Below are 14,845 nucleotides of genomic sequence, written 5' to 3'. Positions count from 1 at the left end.
AGGAATAACCCTTATTCAGTGGTGGTCTGATCATAAACATCAGGAAATGTATTGAGATAAAATGTATTTTTTACCAAAGGTATTTGCTCTGGTGCTGAAGGAGATGCAGTATAGGGCACATCAGTAGTGTCAAACTCAAATAGAAATGGATCCCGAGCCACATATTCATTTAGAAAACCACAAATTCATATTTTATTAAACATTTCCCAGTTACATTTTAATCTGAATCTTGTGGAACTCCAAGGGCAGTGGGGAGTGAGTTTGATATCTCTGAAGTATACATTGAATAGGTGTTCCTTAAAAATGGTGAGAACCAGGGGCGGCCAGGTGGCGCAGTGAGTAAGAGTGCAGGACCCATCATTGGGAGACCTGGGATCAGTTCCGGCCTCAGACACTCAGTACCCACACAAAAATAACTGGCCATGTAACCTTGAGCAAGTTACTTAACCCCAATTGCTTAAAAAAAGAAAAAAGAAAATGGTGAGAACCTTCTGGCATTCTTTTTGTGGATGAGATTGAACTGGTTGTCCAAAACTCTAGAACATTGGGAGGACCACTTTGAAAAGATAATTCACCAGAATTTGACCTGACCTTCCTTACAAGAAAGGCAATGTGAGTGAAATGTAACTATTGCCCAGATTCTGACATGTTTTAATTGAAATTGCCAAGAAAATCCTGAATGATGTTAGTGGCAATGCCTGCTTCTTACACTGACAAAGGGTAATTTTATTCATTATTCTTCTGAAGAACTAAAAGATAAATAAGATATGCTCCTGATCTCAGGGAGATTACATCCATCTTGATTTCTATCTAAACGACAATACCATTTTTCCTAAATATTTTACTCTAGTATTATTCTAGGCTTCACTTATTTTGGGCGACATAAACATTAACTGTCCCCAAGACCTCCAAACACTGGCATTACTTAAAAAACCTGACAATTTAGGTAGTCATTCATACTATTTATATCATTCAAATCAAGGTTAAGTAGGACTTTTACAGAGTGGAAGACTACCAACTCGTGTTAGAACTAAGACGCAAGCCAGATGTGGTGGCACACACATGTAATCCCAGCTACTAGAGAGCCTCATGTTGGTGGATTTTTTGACTTCGGGAATTCTGAGATGCTGTACAGCAACAGCTGATCATGTGTCCACACTAAATCCAGCTTCAAGAAAGTGACCCCTTGAGAATAAGGGCCTACCAGGCTCCCTAAGAGCAGCAGCTGGCCCAGATATGAAATGAAGCAGATAAAAGCTTCCCAGCCAACCAGTCATGGGATTAGGCATTAACTTCCACCAAACTTCCATTCTGGACAAAATAGGGAGACTCTGACTTTTAAAAAATTGTAATTTTTTTTAAATAAAGAAACTAAGATTAAAAAAAATTTCATGTGCAATTTCTCCACAGATTGCAAGACAACAGCAGCAGCTTCTACAGCAGCAACATAAAATCAATCTGCTTCAACAACAGATCCAGGTCAGAGATCACCCCATATATTCCTCTTGTTTCTATGATTACTCTACTTTGTATGTCTATATTATTTAACTGGACTTTTCCTCAGAATGACAACTTATGCCCTGACTCACCAGATGTTGTCCCGATGGCTTTCAAGGGTCCCTGTGTTCTAGCCTCCATGGTTCTGCTCTATAGATGAATTGTGGCAAATCAAGAGTGCCACATTTTTTTATTTCAGTGATGTTAGAAAATTACTCAGTAAATCTGATTAAATGCATTCTTGTAATTTATGTTAAGAATATGTCTAAAAGGCAAAAGCAAAAGAATGTAGACAAAGAAACTCAAACAGAGTAGATCTGCTTTTAAACTGCAGGGTCATTTATCAGAAAGAAATAGCATTGTATGTTAAAATGACATTCAATACAATTTCCAATTGGAAAAATTTGACCATCACTGGGGAATGGTGAGCACAGGATTGATGACCATCAAGAACTTCAAAGAGTCCTCAGAGTAGCTCATCTAATAAATCAATCAAAAATCCCCTCCATGTCATTTCTGATCCATGACCATTCAGCCTTTGCTTGAAGACCTTAATGAGGGGTAACAGAGTACTTCCGTCTCAAGTAGCCCATTATACTTTTGGGTAGCTCATATTATCCCTGCATCAAGCCTATACTTCTTCTCTTTTTAACTTGCTACTTCTGCCCTCTGGGTCCCCAGAAGAACAGATATAACCTCTCATAAATGTAACTCACCTTCAGGAAACAACTGTCACACACCCTTCTCCTGTCTAATCAACATTCTCATTTTCTTCAACTATTCTTCATTTGATATGACCTGGAGGTCCTTTACCACTCTAGTCACCCCTATTTGGATGCTCTTAAGTTTATCAACCAATAAATGAATCAACAAGAATTTTTAAGTATCTACCTTGTGGAGGGTACTATAAATCCAAATATAGAACAGTCATTGCCCTTGCAGAATTTACAATACGGCTAGGGGAGACAACATATACATATAAAGATACATACAAAATGAGCCATCTCAAAACGAGGTATCACAAGATAATTCTGTGGGAAAGGTTATTGGTATATGGGATGGCTGACAAAAAAGAAAAGGCATAGAAATGGGAGATAGAGTACCATATATGAGAAGTGTTAAGAAAACTCATTTGGTAGGACAGTAGTGTTCGTGAAGGGGACTAAAGGGTAAGAAGATTAGAAGGGTAGGTTGGGGCCAGGTTGTGAAGGGTTTTAAATGACAAACAGAAAAATTTATATTGGGTCCTAAGGGTGGTAGTTATTGAGTTGTGGAATGACATGCCCAGACTTATGCTTTAAGAAAATAGTTTTTGATGGTTGCATGGATGGATGGATTGGAGTTGGGATAGGTTATAGGAAGATAAATTAATTCAGAGGAGATAACTATCACCAGGAGAGTGTAAATGAATGATAGACTGGAGTCAGAGCTATGACTGGATTTCAGTTCTGACAATTGTTCCATATATGGCCTTGGGCAAGTCCTCTATCTCTTTGGGCCTCAGTTTCTCTATATTTTTCTCAGTTTCTCAGAGCTCATTAGCATTTCAGTGATTCTTGATAAATTATTGTGCAGAAAGAAATCCATGAAATATTACTTTGGAAAGCATAAACTAAAGGTGTTTTTTTTTTAATTTGACTGACCACCTGCTGATTTTTATTTACAATCTCCAAGGTCCCTTCTGGATCTAAGTCTATACTCCTGTGAATGAAGAAAATGATTTATATTTTGAAATGTTACATTTGAGATTTCCATGGGACATTCATTTGAAAATGTCTAATAGGTGTTCAGGAGAGGGACTACAGCTGAAAATGTAGATCTTAAAGTCCTATGCATTAGAGATGAGAGTTAGATCTGTTCTATCATCAAGCATGTGATTCGTATTTTCTAGTCTTGTCTACGAATTTGGTAAAAGTGGCATCAATATCTTACATTGAACCAATAGCAACTACTTTTTGACTTGTCATTTATCTAATTCTGAATTAATCTAACTCTTCTGTCATATTTCCCATAGAATATGTCTTGTTTACAAGAATAGTTGTGTGACTTTGCTGATACTTTTCTAAAATAAAGGTAAAATATAGTATTCTCTAAACTACATGTACAAAGAAGTGTGTCCAAAAGATAAAATGTGTTACAACTCATATAACATATTCTTGATAAAGGTATGAAGTTTTTGATCACTACTTCCTTTTCTATATTTTCAGTAACCATCCCTTCTTAAATAATACTTTCTAGAACTTTGGCAGGAATAAAAGTCAAACTCACTGGCCTATAGTTTATGAATAATATATGTGTGTATGCTTTGGTGTAGATTTCAATAGTTAATAACAACAACAAAGAGCTACATTTATGGCCACTGGGTGGCCACACTGGATAAAATGGTAGACCTGGAGTTAGGAAGAACAGAGTTCAAATTCAGACTCAGAGTGCATCTACTAACTCTTTGACCCTGGGTAAGTCCTTTAATATCTGTCTTCCTCAGTTTCATCACCTGTTAAATTTAGGTGTATAAATAGCACCCATTTCTTAGGGTTTTCCTGAGGATGAAATAAGATACTGATACAGGACTTTGCAAACATTATAGCTATTTATATACATACATACATACATATATATATATACATATTTATGTGTATGTGTGTGCGCTTTTGTGCACAAACCAGGCACTGTGCTAAGCATTGTAAAGTTAAGTCTTCCTAATTCCAAACCCATTGCTCTGTCTACTGTGTCCTAATACTTAGATTGTGAGCTCCCTGAGGGCCTCTGTGTGTGTTCCTAGTGTTTAGCTCTGTGACTGGCACAGAGAAGGCATTTAATGAATGTTGATTAATTCATTGATTTAAAAAAGAAGGAAGGAAAAAATCCAGGAAGTAGCATCTGGGGATGATTTGTTCTGTTCTTAAAAGAAACAGTGACCTGCTAGGGAAACCACATTCCAATTTTAATTAGCAGATTTACAGGTCATTACTAAGGTAAATATCTAGATAAATACAGCACAAAGGTCTTCAAACAAGAATGTTACTAGGATTTACAGGGACCAGAGATAGAAGCCCTTTTTCAATACCTGCAAACTACATTGAAAAGAATAAATATTTTTCACCAATACCATGCAAACTGTATTGAAAATAATAAATATTTTTCGCAGAAGAGAAAGTCAGGTTTCATTTAAGGAATGTGTATATCAGTTGACTGCTTTCTTTCTTTTTATTATTTCCATGGACATAATTTTGTGTTTATTTACCTTTTATTGAGTGATGCTAACTAATCCATATTGATATGTTAATGGTTTATTTAAAAAAAACATATTTTTGGTTAGATCTTGTATACTAACCCTGAGACCCAATTATTCTGATGTGGTGAAGAATCCTGTAAAAGGATTTGGTGCTACTCTCACTCAAGCCAATGCCATAGAATAGGTAGCTGCTAGTAGAATCCAGAGAAAGTATATGAGGAAAAAATAACCAGACTAAAAAGTAAATCCAACTAATTTTAGGGAGAGTGCTATTGAAACATTATTTTATTGTTTAGTGATATTTATGAAATTTCAACTACTAATTGCTTGCCATCTTGGGGAAAGGCAATGGGAGAGGGTGGGGAGAAAAACATTGAAACTCAAAATCTTATAAAAAATGAATGTGGAAAACAGTCTTTACATATAATTGGAAAAGATAAAATACTATTTACAAAAAAAGAAAGTCCAAGAAACTACTATAAGTAACAATAACTTGGGAATATGGAATGTTCAGCTGTGTTTGTGCAAAATTTTTCCCACCTCCTAATAAGTTTGAAAATAATTGAGGAAGACAAGTGGATAATTTATATATTGATAGAATATTTTAAATAATTCACTTTAGTAAAAAGCTGTCTAGGAAATTCTGGAAATATTGATGATAATTGGTCACATGTGTTGGAACACATAATAAAATGTAGAGAACTCAGATTTCTATATAATATCTTTCACTTGTAAAAAAGAAAAAAAAGGATTTTCCTCTTTCCCTTGGGTTAAGAAGATAAATTACATCTTAAATGGTGGACAGCAAATTGAATTTACATCAAATATTGTTCTAATCATGACTACTAATTTACAAATAACTAAAACTTTATTTTAAAAAATAATTAGAGCAACTATATAATGGTCATTGGATTATGACTGAATTAAATTGGAACAATGGTTAGCTAACATTGTTTTCATTAATTTTTACTTTGAAATATAAAGTTTCTTTTTTTTCCTTTCTAAGTTCTAACATTAACCACTATGAATGCATATTAATGGATGAATCTTTACATTGCACTACTCCCTGGAAACATGAGTATTATATAATTCTCTTTATGATTCCTAACCATAATAATAATAATATGTGTGTCTAGATAGATAGATAGATAGATAGATAGATAGATAGATAGATAGATAGATAGATAGATAGATACATATTATAAAGTCCAAAGTCATAAAAAATCAGTGCTGGTTTTCTTTGAAAATGTGATTTTTCTCTTGATAGGTGATACAAAGGAATTTCACAAATTAAACCTGAGGAAAGCTTTCTGGCTTAATGGATGTGTTATATAAAAGGAAGGGTGAAGGTTATAAACATTTTTCTTGTTCTCTATATGATTCTTTATATATGGATTTGTTTTAGAAGGTCAGCTCCCATCTGAAAAGAAGAATTTATCAGTGGCATAAATATATGAATATGTATGCATTAGTTTATACAGGTATCCCATACAAACCCTCTTTATCTTAGATATTTTAAATATGAACATGTTAAATAAGAATCAATCTTTGGTGACTTAAAATTTCAAATGATAAGTAAATCTTACATTTTCCTTTCGACATGCATAGTCAAGGAGAATTAGGAATAATATTATCTCTCATTCTGCAAAAGAAAAACAGGCTGAGGATACACTAGCAATCCTGTCTTGGTTTTAATTCTATATAAAAGTAGAAATCTTTAAGCTTTAAAGCAGTCTTCTTTATGACACTGGGACGAATGTAGCAAGAGAAAATTTAACAGGAATTACGATAAAATCTTTCACTTGACTTAGAAAAAAACTTCACAAGTATATAATGGTAGAGGCATGATTATACAATAGTTTGTAAGAAACAGATCTGGGTTTTTTAGTGGAAGGCAACTATAATATAAAATCAGAGAGAGAAGAAAAGAGGGTTCAGGACAAAGCTTTAAGTTACATAGTATATACATACAACTGGGGGCATGATACGTATGCTGAACCTGCAAAGAAAATGGAAAAGCAGTAAGACAGGTAAGGAAAAAAAAAGAATCATGAGAGAGTATGGTCAAGAAAACCCTGAGAACAGAAATCATGCAGCAGAAGAGGCAGGTTAACAGTGTTCAATATAGTAGAGAAGTACAGAAAGATAAAAAGTAAGAAAAGATACATCAGTATTGTCCATTAAGAGATCATTGACAACCTGGAAGAAGCAGGTCTAGTTAAAAGAACAAGTCAGAACGGAAGAGGAGGAAATATAGATAGCTTCTGTTTTCACCCCCAGGAATTTGAGAAAGAGAGGAGAGACATAGAGCAGTAGCTTGAGGAGATGGATAGTAGGATCCAGTGAAGGGGTTGTTGTTGTTTGTTTTTAACAATGGTGGATGCTCAAATATGTTGGAGATAACAGAAAAGGGAACAAGAAATAGAAAGGGGTTGAAAATTGAGAGGAGAGAAATAAGGGGACAGTTTTTCTGGAGAAGATTAAAGGGTATGGGATCAAGGATGCCTGTAGAGGAATTGAGCTTTGCAAGGAAGAGTATCTCCTTATTAGCAGAGCCTAGGGAAGTGATGAGAGAGTGGGGTATAATGTCAGGGTATTTTGAGAGAAAGATAAATGGGGAAAGTTCATTCTGAATAGACCATTTTCTCAGTAAAGCAAGAGGGAAAATAATTTAATTGAGTGGGTGAGGCAAGGAGTGAAAAGAGTCAGAGAGGGATTGGATAAGCTTCTTGGGGGAGTGGGAAAAGGAATCAATTAAGGAGGAATAAAGGATTACCTTGCCACCATGAGGGCCAGGTTAAGGTTAGATAACAATAATTTGTACTATACTCAGTCAATTTAGTTGTGCTACTTCCTTTAGCAACCTATGACTGGGAGGCAAGTTGGCAGATGATGAGATTTCAAGAAATGGAGTGCAAGAGATGAGCAGTGATGGGACAGGAGGATTTCTCATCCAGTGAATGTTCTTCCTCATTGAAGTTCTTCAAGAAGAGGCTAGGTGACCACTGTCCAGTATTCTCTGGTGGGAAGATCCCTTCCAACTCTACTGTAAGGGGGGAAGTGTGAATGTGTTTGTGTGTGTGTGTGTGTGTGTGTGTGTGTTAATATAGGGAGAAAAACCTCTTCTTTCTACTTCACTTTTAATGAGATATTTACCGTGGAATGTTCATTGATACAGGAAGGAAAACATAAAAGAAGATCCAAAGATCTTTTATATACCAAGAATCTTGGGTTCAGATTTTTAGTTTCATTGAATTTTAAGGTGAAAGTGTTCTTAGAGATTGCTTAATCCACCCTTCTCATTTCAGAGCCTAATCGTTCTGTACCTCAGAGAGGTTGGGCTTTTTTGTCTGTTGGGTTGGATGTTTTTGTTCCAAGGCCATTCAACCAATTAGCAGTAGAATGGGAACACATATCCCCTGACTTCTAATCCAGTGCTCTAGCATTTTCAGCAGAATGGTATAAAGTTGTTCTTTTCAGTTTTTACACCAACTTCTCTTGACTTTTTTTTTTTAATCTGGCCAGGTATTAGTTCTACCAGGACAAAAAAATGCTGCTTCACTTGTGTGCAACTGCATGATTTAGGTTGTAGTCACGATCAAAATCTATTTATTACAAGGGATTCACTTTATTTGAGTCAGAGTTCTCTGAGCTCATTAGAGTATCAGAAATTCTTGATAAATTATTACGGAGAAAGAAATCCATTGAATGTTATTTTGAAAAGTATAACTGAAAGGTAAAGTTTTTTTTAACATTGACTGATCTGCTGATTGATAAATTTTTTTCATCAAACATGGTATGATTGAAACATATTTTACCTCCATCAACCCAAACAAGGCACACACACACACACACATATGCACATGCACACAAACACACATACAAAAGAGATTCCAAAGTAACCTTGTCTGTTTGAGGAGTTAGAAATAAAAAATATAAATACCTTACAATCAAGTTAGCACTGCAACATGTAGAAGAAAGATGAATTAACTATTTGAATGCCAACTGATGTGTCTGCCACATGGAATAAAATATACCACCAGGGTTCACAGTATATATTTGTTCCTTTGAAGTAAAGAAAGAATAATATTAGGTGTGTAAAAGTAATATTAGTGTAGTACTAAAGAGAAGCAACTTTAAGTCACCTTTTCCCCTCCTCTTTTACTACCTCCCTTCAGTGGGAACAGAACTTTAATTGGAGAAAAGAAACCACAGTTTGAAAAGAATCCTAGCATTGCATTAACATAGATTTAGAGCTGGAAGGGACCTTCGAGGCCATTCAGTCCAAGCCATACATTTTATAGATAAAGAACTTTGGCCCAGAGAAGACAAGGAGAACAAATAGGAGAGTCAAGATTTGAACTCATGTCTTCTGTCTCAAACCTTGTATCTCCATTTGCCTATTAGACATGTTGACCTGAATATCCTAAAGCATAACATACAAAACTAAACTTATCTTCTCCCTAAGACTTCCCCACTTCCAGACTTCCTATTACTTTTGAGGGTACGACCATGTTCCCAGTCCCTTAGGTTCAAAACATAAGCATCCTCCTTGAGTCCTCAGTAGCTCTTACTCCTATATCAAAACAATCATTACCAAGACCTGTCAATTTCACCTTTGCAACATCTCTCAAATCCTCCACCTCCTCTCCTTTGATACTGCCACCATCCTCATGCAGGCTAATGTCCTCACAGCTAGACTATTACAATAACTTCCTGGTTGGTCTGTCTTCCACAAGTCTCTTCCCATTCCACTCTGTCCTCAATTCAGCCACCAAAGTGATTTTCCTTAAGTGAAGATCTAATCATGTCACCACCCCCCCCACACACACACACACTTAATAAACTCTAGTAACTCCCTATTACCTCTAGAATTAAATATAAATGTTTGACATTCAAAAGTCTTTACATCCTAGCTCCCTATAATGCCAGTGTGATACCCATAGCAGCTGCTACAAATATGCATGTATAATTGCAGCATAAATTCACAAAATATACTAAATTTTCTTCCTCAAAGGCAAAAGAAAAATATTCATTTGGAACATCACTATTAGGAGGACCAGGAGGTAAGATTTAGCAAGGTACTCATCACTAACCCAGAGAGCACCAACATCTTAAGCATTCTTTCTGTTAGGCCTCCCCACAAACAAATTCCCCTAGGCAAGTCCTCCCTCTGCTCTCTGTTATGCCTCTCCTGCTCTGTTTCTTCTGCTTTCTGCTCTGCTGGTCAAATTCCTCTCACACTGGGCTCCAGGAGATTCAGGCTGTATCACAGCTGTGAGCTGGACCAGAGCTGAAAGCAGGTCACATAGGTCTGTTAATGGGTGGGGAAGATCTGCCTGTTCTATTAACACTACACCCCCCTCCCCTCCAAGCATACCTTTCCTGCATTCTTATGTCTCATACCCACCATACTCTTCATTATAGTGACACTGGCCTCTTTGCTACTCTTCAAACAATATTCTTATCTCTCAGATCCAGTCATTTCCACTGTCTGCTTCCCATGCCTAGAATGTTCTCCCTACCTTTACCTCTCCCTCCTGGTTTCCCTGCCTTTTTTCAAGTCCAAAATAAAATATGATCATCTACAAGAAGCCTTTCCCAATTCTTCTTCATTCCAGGGCCTTCCTTCAGTTGATTACCTCTGATTTTTCCCATAGCATGTTTGTACACAGTTCTTTGTGTGTCATCTTTCCTATTAGATTGTGAGTTTTTGAAAGCCAGAGTCTATCTTGTATAGTATTTGACATGTAGTAGGTGTTTAATAAATAGTTATCAACTGACTAAAATTCAATGCTTTTAAATAGACAGAAACTTTTCCTTCAACGCCTCCTAAGGTATCAAATGGTTCTACTCAAAGCTAAGGATTAAAAAGCTTAGTCAATATTGCTAAAAGTAAAACCAGTAATCATATATAGCTCTTTAAAGAATGGTGGATTTGGGGGTGGGTAGGTGGCGCAGTGAGTAAAGCAACGGCTACGGAGTCTGGAGGACCAAAGTTCAGTTCCTGCCTCAGACACTTAACACCCCCACAAAACAAACAAACAAACAAACAAACAAAACTAGCCATGTAACCTTGGGCAAGTTTTTTAACCCAAATTGCCTTCCAAAAGGCAAAAAAAAAAAAAAAGAATGGTGGATTTATTGGTGAAACAGCAAAACAATCCTTATCCAAAATAACTCCTTCCCTTTAAAGACCATTTTAGTAAAATTTCCATTTGTTTTTTTTTTTTCTTTTTAAAGCAATTGGGGTTAAGTAACGCGCTCAAGGTTACACAACCAGTTATTTCTGGGTCTGGTGCTAAGTATCTGAGCTCGGATTCAATCCCCAACACTGGGGCTGGTGCTCTTACTTGCTGTGCTACCAGGCTGCCCCTAAAATTTCCATTTGTATTAGATATTTTTAAAGATACCAGTACTTATTTTAAGAGTACATGATGGAACCACTCAACACACAAATCAGTGAAAATTTACATGAAAAATTATGTTTTTAGATAGATCACTAGAGGGAAAGTGTATTTTTAAAAGATAAATATAAAATTTGGCCTAAAGACTGAAAATCAATTCTGAAAGAAATATGAAAATCATAGCTACATGAGTATATATCAGTTCAGTAGGAGGCATGGCCTTAATAAATAGATAGAATAGGAGGCAGTCTATATGATGTAGTTTAAGAAATTTCAAGAAGACTCCTTAAATATATCTAATATACCTAAAAATATTTCTTCTCTTAGTGATTAATTCCTTTTTTATTAATTCCTTATAAAGTCATCTTTGTTTAAAGTAAAAATATTCCTAGAAGAGATAGCTAATATGTTGAAAGTGTCATAATCTAAAAATCAACAATTATTTAAGTGATTATTTTGTGCCAGGCACTGTGCTAGGTATTAGGGATACATGTACAAAAAATGAAACGATCTCTATACCAACCAAATAGTCTAACATTCTGAAATCATGAATAGAGTTATTAGACTATCCTATTTTGGCAAATGAGAGAAGATATAACTTAACAGTAGGCATAATATGAAAGCAATGGGTACCTTAGGGCATAGTATATATTATAAGAATGGGAAAAATCCAGAGAAGTATAAGTTGAGATACCAGAGGAAAACTTTTTTTTTGGCCTAGGGCTTCTCTTTCATGTGTGCTTACAGGTGCATACTATTTTTTAGTGAGAAGTGACTTTCAACATTATCAAGTCACTCCCTTCATTTTACTGTTGAGTAAACTGAAGTTCATCACATTTTAAAGCTTGTCTTAAGTCATACTGGCTGTTACTAAAATTAATATGTACATATATGTAAAAATAATATATATATATATATATATTACATGTGTGTTATATCAGCAGGCATTGAGATAGTGTTTCAGAGTATACAAAGCACTTTACATATATTACCTTGTTTGACAATTTGTTTTGCATTTTCTTACTGTAATCGTTTAAAGGAAGATGATCAATTTGTAAACTGAAATTGTGGAGACATACTCAATAGGCTTTAGAGTTGGGGACATTTTGTCCAAATTCATCATGTGTCAGGAACAGCTGTTTTTCTGCAACTTGTAAACATGGGCATACTGAATTTACTGAAATGGGCCCAAAATGCAGTCAGACAACAGTTTTTCCCATGACTTTACAACCTTTTCCCAAACAACTGAGACTGTCTCAAAAAGTTGAAACAATTGTTTCTCACAGAAACTCTTTAGATGACATACCATCAGTTATGAGAATAGAGTCCACCCACCCATGTTCAGATAAACTCCTGGGGAAAAATGAATTTGGAAAAATCTATACTTAGAATGAAATTACTCTTTGTCTCTCACCACACCCCCACTTTCCTGAAGCATCTGGAGGTGTATATGTGTGTGTATGTTACTGTAGCATTCTGTCCAAGAAGTCTTTTAGGAAAGACCTGTATCTCTGGTCATTAAACTATTCCTCCTTTATCATACATATACCCACATGCAAAGTTCAAACAAAATAAAAAATGAATGTTAATGGATTTACATAAAGGTAGTAATGTGACAAATATCATGAGTAGCTAATACACTGCAAATTTACTTCAGCTCTTACATCAATGAATTATTCATGGTTTAGAGCTTGACAACATTCTCCAAAACGTCTTGAAAGTGGTCATGTCAAATGATTGGGAATTGATCACTGCACTTTTTAGCCTTTCCTATTTTGGACAAAGTAGGAAAAAGAGAAGGGGAAAGGGAAAGAATATCTTGGTTTTACCCAAGGAATGATGAAATTTTTATAACTTCATAATGTCTTCACGCTTTCCTCAGGGATAGTTCAGCCCTGTGTCATTACAAGAAAATTGAAAAAAATAGAATTATCTCATCATGGAAAATATTTATCTGCCTACTGTATATATATGTATGTAGCATATAATGTCTATAAATATATTTGATAAAAGAAGATAATAGATGACATATTCTCCCACATAATTGAAGTAACTATGAAAGTTTAAGAAACTAGTTAGAGAAATAGGTAGAAAGAAAGAAAATAGGTAACTACTGTCTTATAGCATTCTAGGCAATTTGGTACTTTTTATCAGCATGCTATAGTTGTGTCCTTGACCACACCCTTTTGGCTGGGATTCCCTAGAAGGTGTCATAGTCCTCACGGAAATCATAAATTTTCTATTATTATGCAGTTAGAGTTATTCATTATAATCATCAATTTGATGGACCTGTGAATAACATTTTTAAGTTGACCTGTGTTTCCAAAGTATAGGCAATTCTCAGTGAGAATTCCCCTTTACCTATACAGAATGGCACCTGTTCATTTGCCTGGTGATGGGTTAGGAAGTCCAAAACTATATTACCTTATTCTCTTCTTCCCTACATCTGCTTCTCAATTTCTCTTACTAGTGATGAGTAATTGAATTTAGAGTATCTCTAAGAAATGAGATGCTTGGTCTTACCACAGTAGGTAAGTAGGAGTCAGCTGTTAAATAGGAATTATAATTTTTAAAAATAAATTTTAAAATTTCAGCTTACCTTTCTATTTCAAATCAAGGAAGGGGGGACAGCTCTCTTATTAACAGTATTCTGTGCATGCGTGCTAACTTTTAGTTTTTAAAATGTAAAATATAATAGTTCCTCATTTGTTTGATGTCAGCAGGAAATGATTTATTTTACATAAGGGAAATTCCATATAATTTGAAGTTTAACTTTTAGGTAGCAAAATGTGTTTAATTTTAGCCATCAAAAATGGGAATCATTCTGAAATATGTCTACATTCTAATAAAGACAACAATCACAATATTTTCATATGTCATCAATATGGATGCCATTTATTGTATAAATGATGCACGATCTATCAGGATAAATGAAGTGTTTAGGGCTGTTTGCCCCAGTATTAAATAACCTCCAGATACTATGTTTATTTTAGATATCTAGTCTCTTGTAATCTTCCTGTCTTCATTGTCAGACTGTAGGTTATAACTTCTCTTTGCTATTAGTGTACCTATGTCTGGAAGCTCTTCAATACTTTCCAATTTGTTCCCCAGAAACTTGAGATTCCAGGGATAATCCTGAGGGGCTATGTTTCCTGTGCTATTACCCACAAATTTCTATCAATGTGCTCCATTTATTCAGTACCCATCAGTTAGCCTTTGGAAAAAGGATTTATTAATGAGGTATAATACAAATAGTTGTCACAAAATATTTCATCCTAACTAGGGACACATTCTCTCCATACACACACAAGTTCTCTGGGAAGAGTGGGCTCGAACTTTATGTATAACGGTAGTGATACATAGAGAACACATGTGCCAAAAAAGTAACTAATAGGTCCTGATTATTGGGAGGTCTTTTCTCCCTTCAGAGTCCTGATGAATTTCCCCTGAGGTATAGTATACCTTTCTTTTAGAACTGAAGGGTCAATGCCTTTGCAGAGTTCATAGCCTCCACTTCTGTTATGTATGCCCACATTTTTCCTTGTTGTGTCCTATGGATGAATTGTCTGCTACTGGTTTACTCTCTGAATAACATGATCGTTGTGGGTTTGGGAGAGAAGGAGAAAGAAAGAAAAACTCTTCCCTAAGAGTGATTGCTTCTCAGAGTCTTAGCTCAAACTGTGGAATTAGAATTCTCAACTCCTAA

General features: G+C 35.4%; 1 protein-coding gene across 1 annotated transcript in view; it reads left to right on the top strand.

The window, feature by feature from the left end:
- LOC138175785 (transcription factor SOX-5) overlaps positions 1 to 14,845 on the top strand; it is a 503,395-nt gene that overhangs the window by 269,106 nt on the left and 219,444 nt on the right. Inside the window, exon 7 of the mRNA XM_069106265.1 lies at positions 1,411 to 1,479. Within this exon, the coding sequence (XP_068962366.1) occupies positions 1,411 to 1,479 (69 nt within the window). The remainder of the gene's footprint in view (positions 1 to 1,410; positions 1,480 to 14,845) is intronic.

This window comes from Petaurus breviceps, unplaced genomic scaffold (assembly GCF_028583685.1).
Source record: "Petaurus breviceps papuanus isolate PSGF00001 unplaced genomic scaffold, PetGlider_PUasm1.0 79, whole genome shotgun sequence".
Lineage (NCBI taxonomy): Eukaryota > Metazoa > Chordata > Mammalia > Diprotodontia > Petauridae > Petaurus > Petaurus breviceps.
The sequence above is the reverse complement of the archived record's forward strand: the minus strand, read 5'-3'. Positions and strand labels throughout refer to the sequence as shown.